Source organism: Cyprinodon variegatus, unplaced genomic scaffold, assembly GCF_000732505.1.
Source record: "Cyprinodon variegatus isolate N-32 unplaced genomic scaffold, C_variegatus-1.0 Scaffold63, whole genome shotgun sequence".
Taxonomy (NCBI): Eukaryota; Metazoa; Chordata; class Actinopteri; order Cyprinodontiformes; family Cyprinodontidae; genus Cyprinodon; species Cyprinodon variegatus.
In genome coordinates this window covers 86,045-110,739 of record NW_015150516.1, presented here as the reverse complement: position 1 = coordinate 110,739, position 24,695 = coordinate 86,045, and the positions used below count along the sequence as shown (strand labels likewise).

At 38.9% G+C, this 24,695-nt stretch overlaps 1 protein-coding gene across 1 annotated transcript in view; it reads right to left on the bottom strand.

Annotated features, from left to right (window-relative positions):
• aox1 (aldehyde oxidase 1) overlaps window positions 1-17,855 on the bottom strand; it is a 25,964-nt gene extending 8,109 nt beyond the window's left edge. Inside the window, exons 1-17 of the mRNA XM_015371672.1 lie at window positions 17,802-17,855; window positions 16,163-16,220; window positions 15,959-16,055; window positions 11,784-11,892; window positions 8,759-8,885; window positions 8,607-8,668; window positions 8,425-8,502; window positions 5,888-5,968; window positions 5,667-5,811; window positions 4,498-4,590; window positions 3,289-3,440; window positions 1,746-1,839; window positions 1,551-1,660; window positions 1,248-1,432; window positions 1,000-1,162; window positions 846-923; window positions 598-767 (exon numbers count right to left, since the gene is read on the bottom strand). Coding sequence (XP_015227158.1) covers window positions 598-767; window positions 846-923; window positions 1,000-1,162; window positions 1,248-1,432; window positions 1,551-1,660; window positions 1,746-1,839; window positions 3,289-3,440; window positions 4,498-4,590; window positions 5,667-5,811; window positions 5,888-5,968; window positions 8,425-8,502; window positions 8,607-8,668; window positions 8,759-8,885; window positions 11,784-11,892; window positions 15,959-16,055; window positions 16,163-16,220; window positions 17,802-17,855 — 1,856 coding nt within the window. The remainder of the gene's footprint in view (window positions 1-597; window positions 768-845; window positions 924-999; window positions 1,163-1,247; window positions 1,433-1,550; window positions 1,661-1,745; window positions 1,840-3,288; window positions 3,441-4,497; window positions 4,591-5,666; window positions 5,812-5,887; window positions 5,969-8,424; window positions 8,503-8,606; window positions 8,669-8,758; window positions 8,886-11,783; window positions 11,893-15,958; window positions 16,056-16,162; window positions 16,221-17,801) is intronic.
• Window positions 17,856-24,695: the final 6,840 nt, after the last annotated feature.

The window sequence follows — 24,695 nt, the reverse complement described above, 5'->3', positions numbered from 1 at the left end:
GCTTTTTGGTTAATAAATTCCTTTTTTAAAGAAACTCTAGCTGAATTCTGGATCCGCTGCCGTGATTCATCACCAAATTTTTACATTTCTTTTTACAAGATGTGATTTTTCTTTGAAGGTAGGGTTGTTTTGTCTAGATTTTTGCAATGAGCGAGAATACAACTGATTTAATTTTCTTTCTCCTTATTTTACTATTTGAAAGCAGTGATCGATAGGATCATAGAGCAGAACAGTAATGCATTTTCGGTTTACAATGCATGTACTTTCATTTATGTATTTATCTTAATAATTTTATTAATATAATACAAGTTTATCAGAATCAGAATCAGGTTTATTGCCATTGTTAGTGAAGGAGTTCACAAACTAGGAATTTTTTATGGTACAATCATGCAACATGAAACATATAATATTAATAATATTGATATTAATATTGAAAAAAAATCTGTTAGGTCCCGGTTCAATAGGTTATGTTCATTTCAATATGTTTTAATAAACATTTAACCAGTCCGGCCCTCGGCTTGTAGCAGATTAGTTTTTTTGGCCCTGTGTGTATTTGACTGACATCCCTGCTTTACAGGAAGAGGAAGTTATCCTTACGTGATCTTAGCATGTGCTCGAGAGCTGGTGACAAGCACCAAGAAGAGCTCCCCGTCTGTCTTGGGGATGTCGTCGCAGTAAACAGCCTCGCCTGTGGCCTGGCTGATGGCAGAGCGGTGCATCATGGGACGACCCACCGGGTCGTGAGCCTCCTGGTCCTTCGGCACGGACTAAAGAAGAGGAGGAGGAAGGTTGATGAAGGAGCTGCAGGCTTCCTGCGCTGTGAATGATGAGGGATGTTTCCTGACCTGGAACTCCTGCAGACTGGGTTGGATATCTCTGGGCAAAGGCTGCAGCTTCTCTGGAATCTCTTCCTTGATCACGTTCTGACGGGTAATGAGGAAGTTAAAGCAGCTGGAAGCACTTATGATGGGAACGCTTTGAAGAGCCTTCATGTTTTACCATTTCTTTGAGCTTATGGAGAACGTCCAAGTAGAACTTAAAGAGGAGGCTGAGAGTCAAACCCCGACGAAACTCAACCTTCCCACCAGGAGCGGACGGAGGGAGGGACAGCTCTTCCAGGAGGATGTCGTACGCCTGATTAAGGGTCTCCTCATCCCACGGCCTGATGGAGAACCGCACAAGGAGGAATCAACTAAGGATAGAGCCGTTAAAGATTATATAAAACCACGATAACACCAACATCCTACCTTCCTTCGATGGCCTTGCCGGTCTTGGTGGCACAAACGGTGGTTGGACCCATTCCTCCGAAGTACAGACTGACCTCCTCAACCACTCTGGATCCCTCAGAGAAACGCACCCTCATTCCAGTCGTCACTGTGGCAAAGGAGACCTCTTTCCTTGGTGCCTGTCGTAAAGCTCGAATGAACTCCCCCTGCAGGCCAGATTCAAGTACTACATCTGTGAGTGCCTCTTTAATAGTAAATTAACCTAATTAAGACCTGAAAGCCCTAAATAGGATTTAAAAAAAAGTTTAAAGAATAGTTCAGCACCTTTCTAGAAAATGGGATGAAAACTGAGACGACGACATCCTCCGGCTTCAGGATGGTTTTTCCGAATCCAGCAAAGAACTCCTGATTTAGAGGAATCTCTCGTTTTCCTTCTGTAACAATCAAACAAAACAAGCTTAGAGCGGATATTGTTATGTTACCAGCTGACTAAAACAGATGGAGGTGAAGGAATCTCACCGCCGGAGACGACTCTGACTACGCAGCTCCCGGCAGCCAGAACAGGATTCAGGTCTGAGTTTGGGTACGCGCTGACAACGTTTCCTCCAAGAGACTAACAATGGAAAAACATTACAGCTTCATTCACTACATTAACGGTTAGCTCCTACTGGAGCCAAGGACAAGCACATTTTATCTCTACCGGAACGATGGAAATGAAATCATCTACGTTTAAATCCAGATCAGCTGAACTCTGTATGATAAACATCTAAGTGAGTCGCAGCTGGAAACGGAAACTAAATTTGGTCTCATCTTAACTGAACCGAGCTTAAACTGATAAGAGAATGTTTCTGAATGTGATGATGGATTCAGAATAAACTGGATCAAACAGTGTAACTGGATTTTAATCCCATCCTTTCTCTACAAACTTCATTGAGATATTTTAAATTTGTTGGATTGAAATTAAACTGGATTTAAATGAGCCTTCAATTCATTTATAAACTGGATTATTGGGATTATTACATGGTTTTAACAATCAATCGGATGTCACCTCTAAACTAAAAGATATATAACTGTAATTGTCTTAATAAAAAATAAATGTAAATGAAATGAGTAGTAATATTGATTTATTTATCTCATATATGATATAGGTATTAAATCTACCATTAAATTAGAACATAAATGTCCAATAAAATTATTAAAATAGATTAAATATTAAAATGCCATTTTATAATTGATTTGCTTAAAGATAAATACAATTAAATGACTTTATATTTATTAAGTGAAGTAATTATGTGTGCTTTTAGCATCCGCCAGTCTATGGTACAGTTATTTTTGGGTTCACAGGCTGAAATGTTTGGGAACCTCTGATTTAGAAGCTATAATCCTCAAGATTGAAATTAGATTAAAATTGCTTTAAATTTTAACAACATCATTTGGAAAGAAGAAATTGACAAGTATTTGAGATAAAACAGATGAATCCGATTACAATTAATCACTGAAGTGAAACTTTACCATTCAGTGTAAATGATTAAATCCTAATAAAATCGTTTAATCTCTGCATTTTTCACTGAACTGGATGAAACTGAATCAGAATGAGCTGATTTGGGAAAAAAACTGCATATCAATCTATACTCAAATGTAATGAAATAAGGTCAATTTATCAAATCTAATTAATTTGGGATAATAAAATAAACAGAAAAGAATTGGATTGAAGTATGAATGATTTAATGGTAAATCTGAGTAACAAACTGGAATCCGAATTCATTTATCAGAAAAATATTGAGAGAAATGCTGCGTTTCTTTGTCTTTAAATCTGACCGTAAATCAAATCAAAGTTGTATTTTATCGGAATCAAAAAAATTAAGAAATATTGGGTTAAATTCTAATTTGGTAAATTGATTTTCAGATAAATTTATCCATCTTTTATGGTACCAAACTAAAGTGGATGAATTTCCATGGATTATAAGTCATTTTATCTAATAAACTGACTATTTTGACCCAAGTTGCTGGATTAAAGTAAAGCAAAAAAAAATTGGAAGAAAAAGTTTTTATTTTCCCCTACAGCAACATTACGGATCTGCTGGCTCCCCAGGTTCCCCAGCTGCTGGATCAGAGCTCTGAACAGCTCGGTTTTCTCCTCTGGAAGTCCAGGAATCCTCTTTTCCAGCAGAGAGTGGAGTTCAGCCAGACTGCAGCCTGCTCCCACCCAAACACCTGCAAACAAGAAGCTGTTTCAGCGCAAACTACATTAAAAAAAAAAAATAACGATTTCAGAAAGTGAAACTCTTCTATATATTCAATAAACAGACAGTGAAAGACTTAAAACCTTTATTAGGCTTTATTTTGATCATTATTATTCATAGAAAATCATGCATCTCAGATTCTGAGAATGCTGTGAAAAACTGAAAGGATATTAAGAGAAAGTTGAGTGGAAGGAAAAAGTGTGGTAGGTAAGGCTGTAGCGGTGACTGGGAACAGCAGCACTGAGGTAAGGAGCTTCCCCATGAGTGGACAGAGACTGGAGTGAGAGCGACTAGAGCCACCAGACTCTATATGGGATACCAGAGTTTTACCCGAGTTAAGAAGAAGCAGAACTTAACTAATGCTCAGTGGTCCTTTTTGCATTTGATTATTAATCAATGTGTGAGGAAGAGTAGCTGCTTTAAGTTCTGAGTGTGCCATCTGCACAGGCTGATCCCCTCCATGCAACGCCGCACTGATGTCACTGGTGTAAAAGGAGCCCCAACTGAGAGCTTAGAAACAAAGCTCCTTCTTATGCAATATTCCAATTATCATTATCTAGAAGTAAAGATCAAGTTTACATAAAATAAAGGTTGAAAATATTCCTCTTAGTGTTTCACAGATCTATAAACCTATGGGAACATTTCCAAACTGTCTTAATCATAGGAGGTGTAGGGAACAGATGGAGAGTCAAACAATAATTTGAAATTTTACAGGTTGATATGTTCATCATGGGTCTTATTTCATTAAAAAAACAAACAAAACAAAAGAATTAGTGGAGCTAAAAAGTCTAAGGGAAACAATTCAACACTATTGTCAACTAAATCTAAATAAATGGAGGAATAAGAGTTTTTTTTTTTGCATCCTCACATAAAATAATCTAGTTTGTTGGGAGGTTTAAGCTTAACCCATCACAGGTCAGGAAAGGAGAAACTACAAACTAACAGATAAATATCTGGTTTGGGAGCTTGATGCTGATTGAATAAATTAGGAAAGAGAACAATGGAGAAATAAGTGAGGAACCTCCTACCATCTGGTCCCTCAGAGACCTCAAACAGCTCCTTGACTCTGATGGGAGAGATTATCAGTGGATGCAGGACGCCTTTGAATTTCATGTCAGGACCTTCAGGAAAAAGCAGAGAAACCATCATGTTCTGCATTTTAACACTCAGTCCCCTGTAGACATGCTGGCAAGTCCAGCTTATTTCATTACATATCGGTGCTAATCAGCAATGATCCACTGTCCCATCATCTATTGGTTGTTGTTCTGTCCTAAACTATACTGGGACTTTAACTGGAACTGTCTGCTTTGGTCAAAATGGAAGTCAGACCAGGATTGCTACAGTTGGAGCAGTTTCTAATTCCAGCCTGTTTCTGAGCGATTGGAGGACATCCGAGTAACAAATGTTCACAGGGTTCTATTATTGTCTGTTTTATTGATTTATTTTATTGATAAAATGAATCAAGAGCTGAAACTGGTGTCTGATTTAGAAAAGCGACAAAAAGTTCCCGTTCTTTTTCTTTTTTTTTACGATAAAGCATAACCTTTGGGTAATTATGTACCGGAGCCCCCTAGATAAAATGAAACAGGAATAAAATGCTCTCCTGGTATGTAAATCAACTAGTGAGCAACAGAAAGCAGAGCGGGCCATGAGTGTCGCAAACCAATATCAGGGACATCATCTAAATATTTACGAATCTTAATTATTTATCTTTGAGATGATAAAAATATAACTCAAATAAAGTAGAGAGAAATTTAATCCGGAAACTTAATTCTCACTCTATGCCAATTCACATTTAATTATCCAATCAAGTTAACTGATGAGCATCAGTCTGCACAGGAACCCCAGCAGCCCCATGGTTAGGTACAGTAGAGAATGTGTAATGCTGCGGATCTTAGGAGGCTTTTAAGCATGCATGGCATCATAAACTCTTTGAAATTCAAGGCCTTAAATCAGGACATGAGGAAACTAAAATGTGTCTCTATTGGGTAATTCAGAAGAACAATGATCCAAACATCAGACATGATTTAGCAGAGAATCAACCGTCAAATCTTGAGGAAGAAGCTGAAGAGATAAGAGGACTTATAACTCCAGATGGTCTACAGAGGAACGCCTGACTTAGTGATGTCCTGTTGGAAGCATCAGACTCTCGTTTAGACCAGAGGGTTCAGTGATTCTATTAATGAAACTTGCAGACCTATGTTGGTGTTTCCCATGACCAGTGGAGCCTTTGGGTGCTTTGCCTTGAGCTGGACCAGCTCCTCCAGGGTGGTAGGGGACACCCAGGTCATCCTCTCTCCATGAAAGGTCAATGTTTGCGGGTTTGATGCATCGGCCATCAGCTGTGGGGCATTACAGAAATAGATCATCGTTGGTTTGTAGCTGATGAGCAGAACATTGATGAGTCTAATGACCTACAATCAGTTCTGGAGGGAAGATCAGCTCCTGAGTCGGGTCCAGGGGAAGAAACTTCTCTTGGTCAAAAAGTTGAGGTTTTTCCTGAAGGAAGGAGAATGAACTTGATATTTTTGAGGCTAAATGTTGCAGTGGAGAGATTAAAGTAAAACAATAAGAGGTAGAAAGATCTAAAGTGGATAGAGGCCCCCTCTAGAACTTTTCAACCTTCTGCCATATTTCAGGCTTCAAACATAAAGATATTATTGTGTTTTTTGTTGAAGAATCAACAACAAGTGGTACAAAATCATGAAGTGGAACAACATTAATTGGATATTTTAAACATTTTTAACAAATGAAAACCTGAAGAGTGGGAAAAGCAAAATTAATCAGCCCCTTAACTTTCAGAGCAGCAAACTCTCTCCAGAAGTTCACTGAGGATCTCTGAATGATCCACTGATGACCTAAATGACGGATAATGATCAATAGGATTCACCTGAGTGTAATCAAGTCTCTATATAAATGCACCTGCTCTGTGATCGTCTCAGAGGTCTGTTTAAAGAGCAGATGGTTTCATGGGGATCAAGGAACACACCAGGCAGGTCAGAGATGCTGGTGTGGAGAAGTTTAAAGAAGATTTCCCAAACTTTAAACATCCCAAGGATCACAGTAGCTTCGTCTCGTCTATTCCTGTGGGTGTGACTCCATCCTGGAGAGAAATATATAAAATGTGTTGCTGCCATCAACACCTTTGTTTATAGATGCTGGAGATATGCCTGTTTTTCCAGTGTAGTCCTGTTTCTCTGACTGTGACTGGCTGGATGTGCTCTCTTCATCCTATGGCATGAGAGCTCGTCTCCCTGGCTGTGTGTTTCTTGGACGGGGCTGCCTGTGGAGCTGGTTGACAGCTGCCTTTTGTATCTCTACTTCTTTTTCTATGGCTAGGTTTGAATTTATGGGATGTGTCCACCGAAGGCCAAATTCGAATTAGCACGGCGCTGAGGTCTGGTCCGATTCCAAGACTCCTCGTTATGCGGACTACAAATGCGCCCTTCTTTTTGCCCGATTTGAAGAATGGGTCCAATGTATCCTGTGTAGTTTTCACAGCCAAAACTTTCCCGGTCTCCCTTTTTTTTCAGGACTCCGAAGGATCCAGTCCAGGTAGACCGCGTCCTTGAAAGACACAGCCCATAAATTCGAACACAGCCCATCTCTGCTTCTGTCTCCTTGAACCCCAGTGGGCCTCAGCAGATGGCCGCTCACACTGAGCCTGGTCCTGTTGGAGGTTTCTTCCTGTTCAAAGGGAGTTTTTTCTCTCCACTGTTGCTACAAGCCTGCTTGGTGTGAGGGATTGCTGAAGAGTCAATCAGTCAATGCAATCAACCTTATATAGAAAACTTTGGACCAATCCTACTGGATGATCTGGTGAACTGTAAAGTGCCTTGAGATGACATGTTGTGAATTGGCGCTATAGAAATAAACTGAATTGAATTGAAAGGAGCTCTGAGCAAGCGATAGTATTGAAATGGAAGGAGTATCAGACATCTGCAAATACACGAAGACCCGGCTGTCCCTCTAAACTTTCAACTCAAACAAGGAGAATAAGGACTGCAGAGGTCTATAGCTGAGGTGGGAGAATCTACCCATAGGAAAACAAGTAGCATGCTGTACAAATCTGGCCTTTATGAAAAGAAAGACATTTCTCAAAGATATCCATGAAAAGTCTTGTTTAAAGTTTGCCACAAGCCACCTGGGTGACACAGCAAACGTGTGGAAGAAGGTGCTCTGGTCAGAGGAAACCAAAATCAAACTTTTTGGCAGCAATGCAAAATTGAATTGAGAAAGCTTCCTAGAGGGGAAGCGAAACATCTTCAAACCTTGGAAACCAAGTCCAGTGGATTGTTTTTTAAACTTTAGATGGTTAACATTGATGGCTAGATGAATGGAGCCAAATACAGGAGCATTCTAGAACCTGCTGGAGTCTGCAAAGACCTGAAACTGGGATGGAGATTTATCTTCCTACAAGACAATGATCCAAAACATAAAGCAAAATATACAATGGAATGGTTCACAAATAATTATATCCAGGTGTTACAATGGCCTAGTCAAAGTCCAGCCCTGAATCCAATGGAGAATCTATGGAAAGAACTGAAAACTGCATAAAGGCTCTCCATGCAACCTCACTGAGCTCCAGCTGTTTTGCAGGAAGAATGGGCAAAAATTTCAGTCTATCGATGTGCAAAACTGATACAGACAAACCCCTAAGAACTTGCAGCTGTAATCACAGCAAAAGACGGCACTATAAAGTGTTAACTCAAACTGGTTTGATAATTTTGCACACACAATTTTTCAGTTTATTTGTTTAAAAAAAGTTTAAAATATCCACTAAATTTCCTTCCACTTCATGACTGTGTCCCATCTGTTGTTGATTCTCCACAAAAAATTAAAATTTTTCATTTGAACCCTGAAATGTGGCAAAAGGTCAAACAGTTCAAGGGGCTTGATTACTTTCCTAAGGCCCTGTAGGTCTTAGAAAGGGAAAGAAAACTTTACCAGCTCACCTGCTCTGACTCGTTTGCATTTTCTCCTCCATTGAGGCAACAGTTTGCTCCACCGTTGGCTTGGCAGCAATTTGCTTCCTGTGGGCATAAACTCATAAAGATTAAACATGTTATGTTTATGGCTTTACCATCACGTGCAAGAGACAGATAAGAGTTAATTATTTATGTGATGAAACTCGTACCGCGCAGAAAGTCCTGCAGCCGTCAACAATGGGTCGATATCCAGTACAGCGACACAGATTTCCTGAAAAACATCGGCACGCACCGAGCGGTTGTATCTCATATCTATATTAATGTCTTGACAGTGAATACTGTGGTTTAATAAAGAACGAACCACCCAGAGCCAGCATGATGTCCTCCATGGTTGGCTGCGGTTTGTTCCTCAGCAGGGTGTACATGGACATGACCATCCCAGGCGTGCAGAACCCACACTGGGAGCCGTGAGCCTTCGCTATTCGCTCCTGCAAGAACAACCATAGATGGAGAATATCTTTTTAGAATTTAGAGGGCAGGGATACATGCTGCTCCTGTTGATTTCACAAACATTGGAGAATTCCTGTCTTCCAGAACCTCTGGTACATCTCAGAACTCCAGGTATCAGAGTTTTAGACCCACTGAAGCCAAGTCCAACTGACTTGTGGATCCAACTGGACTAAGATATTCTTCCAAATACTCTAATCACTGCTTTCCCCCATCACTGACCATCATCTCCGAACTACTGTAGACTCAGGTCCAGACTTTCAAACCCCGTGCCTCTCACTACTCGATCCCCTTCTACTCTTATGGCCTGAGCAGCCATCATCATTTTTGGTATTGTCCCATCAATTTTGGGACCTTTGTTTCCAAACTGTCTGAACTTGAAGTAGTCCTGACTCCCAGGTGCTCTGCAATGCCTCGTCTTTTGACCTTCTAACAACCAGGACCTCCTGAACCGCTGGTCTAACTTACCGTCCATCCAAACACTTTATAATGTCTAAATCTCTGTTACACCATAACTTGGTGCTCATGACCACTGTGCCTTTTTATGCTCTTCACTACCTGAACCTTTATTAGTCTCGTCTACCGGATCTCTTGATACCATTGACAACTTGGAGCCCTGGTGTTTTAGATTTTAAATTCCCGTAGCAACTTCTTGGCATTCTAGGTAGGGGTGTAAATCACACCCATCATGGCGATTTGATTCCGTATCAATTACCTGACCCAACTATTCGATTATTTTCAATTCTCAAGAATACACCACGATTCGAATTGTATTAATTGGTTAATTTATTTATTTTTTTTACATTACAGGCTAGACAATGTTTCAAATTTGAAATAAATCAATGAAAGCTGTAATATTGTTATGCATTTTATTTGAGAAACAACAGCAAATAACAGAAGCAGCATAGTTGTACTCCACCAAGGCCTATAAAAAAACCTCATTCACTGAAATATAATAACGCCTCTGTGTTTACGCGAGTTAGTGTGTGCAAGCGGAAAGAGTTTAGTGGCTAAAGGAAGTGAGGTATGATGCATACTGTATTACTGTCATATGCTGACGTTGATAAACAGGAAGTCGAAGAAGCAGGGTAGTATGGAGCATAGATCAGAAATGGCCCAAGGTTCTAAAGAATGGGGTACAATGAGGCAAGTGGTGCTTATTTTATCGTGTCAGCTAGTGTTAGCAACGATGAATTAAATCCAGAGAGACCAAGACAGAAATAGGATTTTAAGGCTCCCTTTAAAAAATGAAAATCAGTAAAGAAACCCAGGTCAAAAACGGAAGTGTGTCAGTGGTTGCCATGATCAGAGCCATTAAAGTCGTAGGGAAATCATATTTAAATGTCAAATCATTCTGGCTTAAACATGTACATAAATATACTCTTTATCAGATGATATTGTCGCAAAAGTTAGAAAATTTCTATCTAAAAAAAAATCCTGTCTTAAAATGTTTTTTTTTTTTCGTTATCTTATGCAGGCCAGTTAGTTAAACATCAGCTTGTACACCTAAATTCGGCCAATCATATATCAATAGTGATCTGTCAATCAAATTTTTTCGGTCATAGCATCTTGATTTATATGTCGCATCTAATATACACAGCGGCTGCAATAAGAAATCAGAATCATTTCCTTTCCCATTGAGTTCCGTCCCAGTCTTCATGGACGTCTGTGTCTTCAGCAGGCGTAGAGCTAACAGAACTGGCAGCGTTGCGAGGCAAGGGCTCAAACATGGACGGCTGGAAGCCTTCTACACCAAACCAAGCTTCTGCCGCCCTGGCGTCCTCTTCCACAACATCTTCGTGGCCGCTTTCCAGCTCTAAATAAAAAATGGATGATGGAGGAGACTCATCCACGACCTCCGACACTAAACTCTCCTCCTCTTGCATGTTTCCTCTGTCCATAGCGTTCCTTGACAGTGTCGTTTCTAAGTCACCAATTTAGTGCTACTTGGTCCCAATGGAATTTCCTATTGGGAACCTACTAGCACTAAGTTGCTAACTGGTTAGCAAGATGCTTCCGACAAACCGGCCACAACCAAAATTGCTTGCAAACTTTCTGCCACAACAATCCCGCCCTCTTGATAAACGACCGATCACATCCACTTTATTCACTCGTGTAAAGTCGGGCACCACTTGCGAGAATTCGGAAATGCAACGGTTGGAACAGCCGCTTCACTACGACTTTAAGGTAGTGTAGGCTGTAGGGAAGGAGCTAAGATGAGGAAGCAATATCCTTCCTACCACCAGTTCAGTTAGCATAAGATGAGCTATCCAGTTTCCCATATTCCTTTCAATGACAGACCCACCTGATTCTCCTTTTTCCTCCAGTTATCTCTGCAGCTTTAACCTTTGCATGTCTTTGTCGATGTTTCAAAACCAGTGAAGGGAAAATTTATTTTTCAAACTCATCCAGTGTTGTTCTATAAAGCAGCTTTTTGTTGATGCCATGAAGAAGCTGTAGGACAGCGTCTCATACATGGAGATATAGGTCAGAGGGTAGTTCTTTTGTTTTACAATCAAAATATTATATCAATAATGTTAATAAACACCAGCTAATGTAATGTTAATCTGTGCAGTAATGTTAGTGTTTTATTTATCACTCTTGTTCTTCATCGGCTGGGTCCTTTAACTAATTTCCTTGTGTTTCATACAACTTTATGAAACACAACAAATACATATAGAGATGATAAACATCTAAACTGATTATTTTCTGTATATGTATTTAGTCTGCTGTGCTCCGAATAATTTGATTAATAATTAAGCTAAATTTCAATTTGGACCCTAATTTATAGCTACTAAATCCATGTCAAAAATCTTACAGAGATATTTTTTTTGTATTGAATTGAAACAAAACCTAAAATGTTAAATGAAAGGACTGACCTGCACCGGGTGGATCCGGGTCTTTGAGCTGCCGATACCCTCCACTGTGGTGATGGCGGCTCCGTGGAGCTGACAGACTGGCAGGAGGCAGGCATTGGCGGAGTAATGGCTGATTGTGCCGTTAAGGGAAAATCGGTTTCACCACAGCAAACCTTTGCAAGCTGGATACCTGGAAGTACTGGGAAAGCTAAAGGTTTGGATGTTGTGATGCCAGCTGTTGCTGCATCTCTATGATGAACAAACGATGCAAACTGTCAAGTTCCACAATGATGGGATTTTCCCCAATCATACCTTAGAGCGGCGTTGGTGTCTTTATCTGTACACAGCAAGCAGAGAGCAGGTCTGCTTTTGCAACATCATCATGACAAGCATGATGAGCATGATTTGAGACCTATTTTGATAAAAAACTGGGAACACAGATGAGGTCTGTTTATCATAAGCATCTATTTTATAACATAACAAAATAGTTAACCCCCGACTATTTCACCATCTTTTATCAGCCTCTACGTTTGAACTTTCAGTCAATGGTCAATAAAAATTAGACGGGTGAAAATGATGACTCATTCAGACGGGCAGAAATCTGAACTTTGTCCTTTTCCGGCTTTACTCTGTCAGCAACAACTCAGAGTGGTTCAGATTTCTGTAAACATGATTACAGTAGCAGAGATTTGGTTAAGGTGGTTTAAGTTGAACCCTCCATGGCCCACCGGTGGGCTTAAGAAGCTGGTAGGATTTAACTGAGGCAGGTGGTTAAGAGGTCAAAAGAATAACATAAAAAAAATAAGATAAGACTTACTTTATACAGGATAAAATGTGATCTAATATTTAAAATACAATATTCTCTTCTAAAATTAGCAGGTCTTACTCTGTAAAATCTATGAAACCCAAAATGTACAGAAAATAAATCTCTGAAAAACAAATAAGATTTTTTTTAATATCGGCCATCTTTATTTATTTATTTATTTTTTTTTCATTTCAGCCATCTTTCAGTTCATCGTTAAAAAAATGCCTCCAATTTGAGTCTCAAAACCCACTGCAGCAGCAGAACTCTTTCCAAAAATGGGCGGAGCCTGATCACACCACTGGGGCTAACCAATCAGAGAGGGTCTCTTTTGTAAATCTTACCCTCCAGATATCTGTCATTATCTACATCAGGGGTCTTCAATGTTTTCCAGGCCAAGGACTCCAAACTGATGGCGAGATGGAGCGGGGACCCCCTAATTATACATATTGTATGAAATTGTGTTCTATTAAACTGGTCATATAGTCACTCTATTACATATGGAGTAATGTAATGAAAGTAATGTCGCCCTGGGATTATTATTATTTATATTATAAGTATTTCTGATTGTGATTCCTGGTTCATGGGACAGGTGTTGTGAATGAAACGGTGTCCAGCTTGAAAGAGCTCCTGTGTGTCGCTGAATGTGTGCATTGATGACTGAAAGACATCTTCTGCCTCCATTTATCTGTTTACTGCAGTGTGATGAATTCATGTTAATGTGGATTTAAAGACATTTCAATTAGTGGAAAAAATTGCAGGGGGGAATATATGAAAAAAAAAGTCTAATCAACCAAAAAGTTTTGCGACCCCTCTGCAGTACCTCTGTGGACCCAGTAGGGGTCGCACACCCCCTGTTGAAGACCTCCAATCTAAAGTAAGGCTGCGAACTAATGATTATTTTGCAAATCAACTTATCTGTCAATTATTTTTTCAATTAATTAATTAATAATCAGATATCATAAGGTTCTTTGAAGAAGACATTTTTACGGAATCAAACCAGGTGAAACTTTTCCACTGGAGGAGTTCTGAATAGAGCATACTGGGAAACAAAAACTTTTTTTTTTTATCTTAAATTGATAATGTTATATATATATATTTTTTTTTTTATTTTTTTTTACAATTTTCATATAATTACTCAATTGCTCAAAGTGAGTTGCTCTGTCAGCTAAGGGTATGTTTTAGGGTCTGTATACTCCAGTTAATGATAAATCAATTAGTAAATTAGTGGATGATTATAACAATATTCAATTAATCACGATTAATTCCATATCAGCTGTGCTGCTGCCATCAACACTTTTGTTTATGCATGTTGGAGATTGGCCTGTTTTCCAGTGTAGTCCTGTTTCTCTGACCGTGACTAGCTGGATGTGCTCTCTTCATCCTCTGACATGGGAGCTGGCTCGGAGCTCGTCTGCCTGGCTGTGTTTCCTGGACGGGGCCGCCTTTTACAGTTGCTTTTTCTATCTATGCCTCTTTTTGTATCTCTGCTTCTGTCTCCTTGAACCCCAGTCGGCCTCAGCAGATGGCCGCTCACACTGAGCCTGGTTCTGCTGGAGGTTTCTTCCTGTTAAAAGGAAGTTTTTCCTCTCCACTGTCGCCACAAGGAGAAACATTACATTTCAGTGCAGCAACACGTTGGACTACATAATTCACTAACTGTACAGGAGGAGTCGAGCCTGATCGATTTAATATGTTAATATTTAACTGACCTGCCTGAAGAAGTTCAAAATGAGACCTTTTAATAGGTTTAACATTATTTTTGAGACAAAACCCTTAATCTTTTCTTCTACATAATTCCAGTAATTGCTCAGTTTTTAAAATCTAGATTATATTTTAGCATTTTTAGCAACGTTTTTATTATTTTTAGCAATGGGTAGGGATCCGTTTTCAATCAAATTTTTCTTTTAAGACTTGTAAGGAATAATCATCAATCATCATTAATAAAAGACTTAGTAAACTCTAAAATACATAACAGATGCACTTCTCCATGAATTACAGTTTTTCTTTTTTAATAATGCTATGAGGTATAACTGATTTATTGCACCTCCTTTATTAGCCGAAGCAGAGATCCTTTCATGTCAGGATAACAGTAATCATCTTCATCACTAAGTCACAAGGTTAGGAGAGAAGAATGAGAAGATATACGGCAACTCATTTAGATAATAAAACAGATACACTTCTCAGAGGGCCATATACAAAGAATGACACGCTATCAGAAAACACAAACGTAGCGTGACGAAGGGTTAATTGATATTACTGAGGTATAACACCTGGGGTTACAACTTTTGCAAATAGATTCATCTCTATATTATTTTTTCAATTAATCGTTTAATAATCAGATAGCCAAAGCTTCCTTAAAGAAGACCTTTTCTGATATTAGAAGGGGTAAAAGTTAAACTTTTACACTGGAGGAGTTCTGGATAGAGCATATAGACAGACTTCTGTATCCTCAATGCAAAATGTTTCTCTTTTTTGAACAATTTTCATACAATTATTGCTTTTAGTGGGTTCATCTTCCAGCTAAAAGCCTGTTTTAGAGCCGTTATACTCCAGTTAACTGTTAATCGATTATTATAAATGCTTAAATGATTATTTCAATGAATAATTAATTGCAATTAATTGAATTAATTGTTTCAGCCCTAAAAAGCCCACCAGAGCAGTTTTTTGGGTTTTTTTTAGGGCTCAATCTTTATCATTTTTTTACGGAACGACTTCTAATGAGCCTAGCCCTGTAATTCTGGACCATTTCTCGGCTTAATATTGATTAAAGTTAATAATGACTGTCCTGTTTGACAGCAGTTATTATAAGAAATGTTATTTGAACTGGTTCCAGTGAGTGATTGCTGCAGGCACAATAACCTGAATAAGCCTCAAAGCGTTCGTTACAGACTAAGTTTGTCTTCAGCCTTTACTAGATTATGGACTTTTAAAAACAGTCCAGTTAGCTTTCATTAACTGAATCCTTCCCCTAGATGTAACAGCAATGATTTATTTTGATTTGTTTGGGACTTTCTGGCTAATTTACGGATTGAAGTTACCTTGGTTGGCAAGTTCTTCACTGCTCTTTTGTCTTTTTTGAGGATAAAGCTTCTCCTTGAGGTTATTTGGGAGTCCCAAAGCTTTAGAAAGGGATTAATTTCCCCTTCAAAAACAAATAACGCCTCTTTAAGTAATTTTAACCTACTTCATGTTGTCTGTAAGGTCCTATTTGATTATTTTAGGCTTGGTGTATTCAGGTCTGCTTTCAGAAAAAGGAATCACTGAAGTAAAAGTATAAATTATGTATCTGATATTATTTCATGATCTGTTACATTAAGTGCGACAGATAATAATAAACCGAAAAAATACAAATCTCTCACCACTGAAGAAGAACCAGGAGGATAAAGGATACACGATGGTTTTGGAAGCAGGTTGGTAGCGGGACACCATAACGGTACAGGCGCCGCATCCTCCGCCGCCGCATCCAGACTTGGTTCCAGTTAACCTGACTGAGATCAGAGTCAAGAACAAAACAAGCCTCCAAGAAAATCATGAGCGTAAAATTTAAGAAGACAAAGGATTATGAAGATGGAGCCAGAGATGATCTGAAGGATACGCTTCTCCCTGAGGAAGGGCAGCAGCATTGTTTCAGGGTCCACATGCTCCTCAGTCACCTGTTAAATCACAGTTAGTTTATTCAGCTCCCTGAAAATATGATAAAACCTGCAATCTGGACGGCCTACTGAAAAATATCTTCGATTCTCTACATAAAAGTGGGAGATTCCGCTTCATATTTGTTCATTTCAATTTGTTATTAACTCAATTTACCCATTAGGGAAAGACCAAGTCTACAAGAGCAAACTAACAGTTTTAGTTCTCATTCTTTATTAAAATTACCAACAGGCACCCTGATGTGATATAAAAACAAAACCATAACACCTTTTTATTTTGGTGTGATGGGGGTTTATCACAAACTGTATCTGTACTCTCAGGTGTGATGGTAATCCCTCACTAATAGAAGGCAGTGTCATTGGTACACTTTTATTTCCAAGGCTTTTCTTGGATTTCTTCCCTCTTACATTCGTACCTTACTGACACAGAAAAGCATTGCTTCTTCTGCCCTGCAATCCAAACATCAGCTGTTGCTCACTCTTCCTTTTGCAAAGAAACTGGAAGTTGACTGAGTTTTTATCTTTAAATGCTTTTAAGTTGAAAGCGAAAGAATTTGAAGCGGCCTTAATGATGCGTAATTGTTTTACTTGATGTGTTTTTTTATGTAGCTTTCATTTAATTTCATGTATCTCTGTTTATTTTTTGGGGTTGTTGCTTCTTGGCCGTGCTTGCTTTGAAAAGGGGTTTTTTATTTTCGTTGGGTTTTTTTTCCTGTTTAAATAAAATGTTACATTATGTTTTAATACATGTTTTATTCTTCTACAGTCTCAGTATTAATTTTCAGCTTTTGGGTAGTTATTGTCTCTCTTTATAACTGCATAGGAGGCAGTTAATAATGAAACAAAGAAAAAAAAAACATTAATTTAATTTATTTGTGTGTAACAGGGATGGATGTGTAACACTTGGGTTGTTACAAGCCATTCCACACCTTCCAGCCATTGTTTACCTTTATGGGCTTTGCTGCTTTGAAGTTGGCGGAGGAAATGTGCACAAATATTGTTGACAATCACCATTTGAGTAGAGGTGGTGTACTTACAAAAAAAAAAAACTTTCACGCTGGGTGAAATGCAAACAACTTAGGAATCATTGTTTTTGTTCCTACAATTGTTTGACAGCAGCTTTCAGCTTTGACCTCCACCATGTGAGCTGAGGGGAGGAATGGCTGTTAGTGAAATGATCATTTCATCCCCATTTGTTCCCATTTGATGGAACTAATGGCGGCTCAACATTAACTCTTTGATGTTAGATAAAAGGAAGGTGAGGAGAATCTGTAACAGCACGTGCTTTAATCATTTAATAAGTGTTACATCTCTCCTTATGTTACAATCTGGCCTTCCTTATACCTGTGTAATATATGCTTTTATTTGACCAAATGGCAGAAACCTCAAAATCTGACAGCTGTCAAAATGTCTGCAAACCGACTTTCTTCTCCTTCATATCTGAAACAACTTAACTCTTCGAATCAAAGCTTTATAATGACCTACGTTAACTTTATTTCGCTCATAAAAGAAAAACGAGAGAGATGTCTAACTCGATGCATATAAAACAAAACTATATGTAACAGATGTAAAGAGGCAGCTTACCTTTTTCCCGTTGATAAAAAGGCATAAAGTGTCTCCTTCTTGTTTTGCAGACATCCTGCATCTGAAAGCACAGCTGTTTGCAAAGCGCAATTTAAACCCGCAGCACTTCCGCTTTGGTGACTTTCAGAATAAAGGTCGCCGGACAAATCAAAGTAACAATTTTTTTTTAACCTCTTCAGACATATGATAATAGTTTGTATGTTTTGTAATTTTAGCTGTTATCCATTTCTTGTTCAGGTCCTTGTATATTAATATGTAAAAATTTTAGATGTTGGAAATCGGCCTGTTTTTCCAGTGTGGTCCTGTTTCTCTGACTGTGACTGGCGTTGGCTCTCTTCTGTGTGTTTCCTGGATGGGACCGCCTTTTACAGCTGCTTTTTGTATCTCTGCTTCTGTCTCCTTGAACCCCTGCGGCCTCAGCAGATGGCCGCTCACACTGAGCCTGGTTCTGCTGGAGGTTTCTTCCTGTTAAAAGGGAGTTTTTCCTCTCCATTGTCGCTACAAGCTTGCTTAGTGTTAGAGATTGCCTTGGAGTCAATGAGTAGATGTAATCAGCTGGTTTTCCTTAGATAGAAAACTTTGAATCAATCTGACTGTATGATCTGGTGAACTGTAAAGTGCCTTGTGATGTCGTGTTGTGAATTGGAGCTATAGAAATAAACTGAATTAAAATTGAATTGAGACAACAAGCCTAATATGTAACTAAAAAAAAGAAAAAAGAAGGAGAAAAAAGCTGCAGATTGGTCACATTGCATGTCGGCTGTAGGATGGAATGTGTTACACTTGTAATTTTAAATATTATGAATAGTTATTTAGCATTATTTAGCATTTAATTCTGAATCACTGCATTCAAAATGAATGTTTCACTTTACATTCATTTTGTGCTTTATTTCCATTTCTCATTTCCTGTTCCTGTTTACAATTTTGGTATGTGAAGCACATGTGGGGCAAGAAACCCAAGAACCCTGCAACTTAAACAAGCATGGACTACTTTAATGAGAAAATTTTAATTTTACCGTCGTAATACATCAAATATATAAATATAAATGTTTTACTTTGGATTTCCCCTGCCATAGATTAAAGTGCAATTTAAACCAGCAACACTTCCGGTTGGGTGACTTTCAGAATAAAGGTCAACGGGCAAAGCAAAATTACATTCAATGTTTTTTTGCTTGTTTTTTCAAACTCTTCAGACATATGAAAATATTTTTTATGTTTTGTCATTTTAGCTCTTATCCAGTTCTCAGCTCCTTGTATATTAAAATGCAAACAATAGGCCTAATATGTAACCAAATAAAAATAAAAAAAAAGAAGAAAAAAGCTGAAGATTGGTTAATGGCATGTTGTCTATAAGATGGAATGTGTTACACTTGTAATTTTAAATATTATGAATAGTTGCAACAAATTTTCAATAAGAGTTATTTAGCATTTAATTCAAAGTCATTGCATTAATTTTGTGCTTTATTTCGAATTATCATTTCCTGTTCCTGTTTGCTGCTCAACTCAAGTTGGGTAAAAGCTGATGTGACGCACATGTGGGGCAAGAAACCTAAGAACCCTGCAACTTAAACAAACATGGCCTACTTTAATGTGAAAATGTCTATTTTATTTTTGAATACATCAAATATATAAATATAGGTGTTTTTTCTTTGGAGTTTACCCTGCAGTATGTTACATGTATAATTAGGTTTGCCATAATTAAAGTCACACGTTTCTACATATTTTGTTAGAAATGAAGCTGGAATGACATCAGCAGTTTAAAAACAAACCAATAGGAAAACGTCTCTTTATATCTGCTGTAAAGTGATCCATAAAAATCAGTTATATTTTAATGCTTGCAGTTTGTTTCTAGTCAATAATTCACAGTTTAGTTTGTATCTTAGATAAAGATACTAAGGGTACCTGTGGGTACCTATGAGGATAATTAGATTACATTTATTGGCTGGAATATTGTTGTCATATTTATCTTGACCTGCACTAAATGTTGAGCAATGTTTTCGGAGAAATGGTCAAGGCAGATGTGATGAAAATAAAAACAGACACAGGAGGGTGCTAAAGAGAAAAATTACAATCTGTTGAGAAAATGTTCCTTTTTAAACCTACAAAATATACAGATGTATTTAATTTATTAGACTATGATTAGAAGGTGAATTAAAGCCATGTAATATAAATGTATTGGTAATCTAGATTTAATCCTCACAGGGTGATATATTTCAAGTATTTAACAGTTTGTTTTGAGGATCATAGATTACCCCTGACCAGTGGGGCTTTCAGGAAACAGTTTGACATTAAACCAACAAATGCAGGCAAAGCAAGATTAAAGTCAGGAACACCAAACAGGTGCATCACCTGCCAAGGAGGGACTGAAAACTGGAAGGTGAAATTATGAGTGGATTAGTGGCATGGAAATGATAAGCTGAATATTTAGCAGCTGTATGAGGAAGATGACCACAGGAGGCCGAGTGACGATGACAAAGATCTCACAGCCTGATACCAAAAACAAAAAGGTAAACAAACCCAAAACAGAGAAGAACTCAACATGAGGGGAAATTCAAAATGGTTGTTCAGTGAAAGGAATCAGATGAAGGAAAAGAGAGTTCACAAAATGATTTAGTTTAAGTGAATCTGATTCTTCTGTTTCTTCCATTAAGCCTTCTAGGTAAATATTGTGAAAAACCAACTTCTCTAAAGATTATATTTTTTTGTCTAACCTTCTTGTGGATGAAAGGTGTCATTGACTGAGAAGTCAGTAGCTGTCCTCATGTGCGTCCATCATTTGAATAACTGAGCTTCTTATAGTAAGTTATTGTTTAAATTTAAGGGCCTCTTTCATGCCAAATCTGTCATGATTTTGGCACTGATGACTGATTACTCATTCACCTGTCTGACTCTGCCCGGCTGCTCATTGCCTCTCATCTGAACCACCTGCTCCTGCCTCCATTTAAGGTGCTTTAGTCCAGTCATCAGGGCCATTTTATCTTGTTCTCTCTAAAAGGTGATGAGAGTGTTTTTAGAGTTCCTTGGTGTTTCTGATTTCATGATCCTGACCTGTTCTGATCCCAACCACTGAGCCTGCTTGTTCCGACCTGATCTGTTTGCTGGACCTGGATTTGGACTCCTGCATGTTCTTTGGGGCTGCAGCATCTGGGACATTCTGGGCGGTGCCCTCAGTATGTTGTTGGCTGGATCCTACCTCGTTTTCTGGGCATAGACTGAACTTGAAAACCAGGTTAGTGACTCACATGGACGATCATTCTCCGTCAGATTATCATGGTCACTAACCTGTGTTTCTTTCCTGCAGAGGTTCCAGCCTTAGATGCCATAGCCGCTGCTACTGCGACCCGTGTTTTGAAAAAAAATTGCTTTTTGAGTTATCCCACTGTCTGTCTGGCCTTATATACTGCGCCCTCTATTCTGTGTTTTGTCAAAATCAAGGTCTTTGAGTTTTAGCTATGCTGTAACGCAACTTCTTCATCATAATCATGCCCTAATTGGTATTAAGCCTTATTTGCAAATGCGTTTATATGCCTACTTTCTCTGATCAGTGATCAGTGATGTGATACAGAGTGCGGCCATTTCTGCTCAAAGCTAATCTGCCTGCTCGTTCTGACCTGATCTGTTTGCTGGACCTGGATTTGGACTCCTGCATGTTCTTTTGGGCTGCAGCATCTGGGACATTCTGGGCGGTGCCCTCCGTATGTTGTTGGCTGGATCCTACCTCGTTTTCTGGGCATGGACTGAACTTGAAAACCAGGTTAGTGACTCACATGGACGATTATTCCCTGTCAGATTATCATGGTCACTAACCTGTGTTTCTTTCCTGCAGAGGTTCCAGCCTTAGATGCCATACTACTACTACTGCGACCCGTGTTTTTAAAAAAAAAACATGCTTTTTGAGTTATCCCACTGTCTGTCTGGCCTTAAATACTGCGCCCTCTGTGTTTTGTCAAAATCAAGGTCTTTGAGTTTTAGCTATGCTGTAACGCTACTTCTTCATCATAATCATGCCCTAATTGGTATTAAGCCTTATTTGCAAATGCGTTTATATGCCTACTTTCTCTGATCAGTGATCTGTGATGTGATACAGAGTGGGGTCATTTCTGCTCAAAGCTAATCTGCACAGTGACAGCAATTCTTTTCCATTAGCTAATGTTGTATTTGCAAAAATGCATTCTACAGCACCATGATATATGGGACTTTGTTTAGCCTTTCTAAGAGCTTAATTACCAGAAGTAGTTTGAGACAAATGCTGCAGTCGGTCTAAAACAACAACAGAAACAGGGAGCACCCGACAGCTAGCGACAACACAGTGAAATAAGTGTCTTTCCTCTGGGTTGGAAAAATAGCAGAAAACAACAATTTGTTTAAATACCTTCAGTTGGCTTTGGATGAAAAAAAAAAATCACGCTGTAAGACCTTTAGTATCTCAGCTTTTAAAATGAAGATGAATAAGGGCTTCAAATATGTCGCTCTGTGTGTTAACATGGTTTCCTTTTCTGATGGAAATTCATGAAAGAACATAATTTTCTGATGATATTCTACTTTAATGAGAAAGCTATTTACATCATTTTATTAAAAAAATAAACAGCCTGTTGTAACTGTTACAAATACATCTGATGAGTTTTTACAGAGATGCTCTTCATATCTGAAGCTCAGGTCTAATGAATCAGCAGATAACTTCTGAGATTTAATCCGGGCGTGGGAAAGTCTTGGAGCAAAGGAACTATAAATGTGCTGCCATCTCCTACATTTTTTTCTGAGCTTCAAGTTTATTTACTCAGCTTTTGTTCCAGGTTAAACACACAGCATGTTTCACACAAAATATGCCTCCCACAGGTGGTTCTCCTAGAAAAGGAGAAACAAACAAAACAGTTCACCTTGTATCAGAGGGATCACTTCAGGCTTAATGGAGACTTAAAAAACAGAGGCTTAGTGTGCGAAACGTTTTTAAATACGGCAAACTGTGGGGAACAAAATGGATTTAGACACATTCCTCCAGAATCTGTCAGACAGGTTGGCTTTATTTCCTCACATCAGAGCGAGCTTGGCAGAGATTAACAGCTTAAAGAGAAAAGACGGTTCAGAGGGTGGAGACCGATCCTCAAATAGGCTGAAACTGCAGAAAAACACAATTGGGAAAGAAAAAAACCCCAAAATGTCTAATCCTTAATTGGAGAAAGAAACTTAGATTTTAAGCTAAAAATTCAGAGGAATGTCCCAAACTTTTTGGCCTCTGAACCATAAAAAATAAACCAGAATGAATTAATAACCCAAACTATTAGAAGGATTACAGATAATTAAAATATAAATCTAGGTATGATATTTATAAAAACAGCATCCAAAACCAAATCAGTAGTTTTTTTTTCTATTTTTATGTGATATTTCTATTATCATATTTACTGATTAGCTTAATTTCCCTTCCCTCAACACCCCATGCTTGTTCGTCAACGACGCAAACTGTAACCACAAAACATCTGAATATTTTCAGGAGAACATCATTATTCAGCATGTTTAAGGAGGTTTTCCCCTTTTGAACCTCAGATATCTACTTTAGTGCACCTGACTGTTAAAGTAAGAGAGAGAAAGAGTGATAGACTTATCCGAAGAGCTGTCTGAGACCCGTCTAAGGCCGGAATCTCTGCAGAGGGAAAACTCAGGTTAGTGAGCAAGTAAATCTGACGGAGGACAATTACGAACCCGTAAGTCACTAACCTGGTCTCAGAGTTCAGCCCGTGAGTGGAATCCAGCCAAATGGCTGCCAACAGCCACCCAGAGAGTTCCAGGAGCCAAAGCCTTAAAGGCTGCAGAACTGGATGATGAGCAGATCCAAGCAGGTGAAGGGAGGCAGGACCTTCTGGAAGAAAAAGCCAAAGCCGGTGTCGAAGAAGTTCACAGGAATCCAGGCCAGAAGATCAGATATCCGAAGAGGTACCGAAGGGAAATCCAGGTCAAAGTCAGGAGGCAGATCCAGGTTCAGTCCTCAGGCAGAAACCAGCAGTAGGCAAACAGATCAGAACAGGTGCGGGCGGTTTTTAAAGGTCCAAAGACGAAACGGGTCAGGATCAGGCAATCAGAACACAAACAGGTACGCTAGAGAACTCTCACCCAAGCTAAAATAATCTGGCACTGATGATTGGGAGCAAGCAGTTTAAATAAAGACCAGAGCAGCTGACAAAGATGAATGGTGAATGGTGATGAGAAACTGGGTGGAGCTAGACAGGTGAATGGAATGAACCATTAAGCCAGTCATCAGTACCAAGATCATGATCGACCCCCCAATCCCCCCCAAGGGGCAGATTCCAGACGCCCTTCTGGTCTGGCCAGGATGATCCCTATGGAAAGTCTTAATAAAGTTCTTGTCCAGAATGAATCTGGCAGAGACCCAGGACCTCTCCTCAGGCCCGTAACCTTCCCAGTCCAACCAGTACTGGATCCCTTTGCCTCTCCTCCTTCCCCGTCTATGAGCCGGGTGGGTGGAGGGGTCTGGAGGTTAGCACAAACCTAGAAGTTATAAAAGGTTTAATCTGGGACACATGAAAAGTTGGATGTATCCTCATAGAACGAGGGAGCGGGAGGCGGACAGGACCGGGTTCACCACTTTATGGATGGGCAACAGCCCGATAAAACCAGGTGCCAACTTTCTACTATACACCCTCAAAAGCAGGTCTTTAGTGGGGAGCCAAACTTTCTGGCCTTATTTCTAAACTAATATACATTTTTTTTCTTATTAAAATGTATCTGATTATTAATAACTCATATATAAATTCAGTCCTAGATTTTAGGCAGTAAAAAAGAGAAATTGCTACACATTGTCTCTTTAAAAAGATGTAAATAAGCAGAGATGGCAAAAGTACTCACTTTCCATACTTGAGTAAAAGTACAGATACTTGTGTT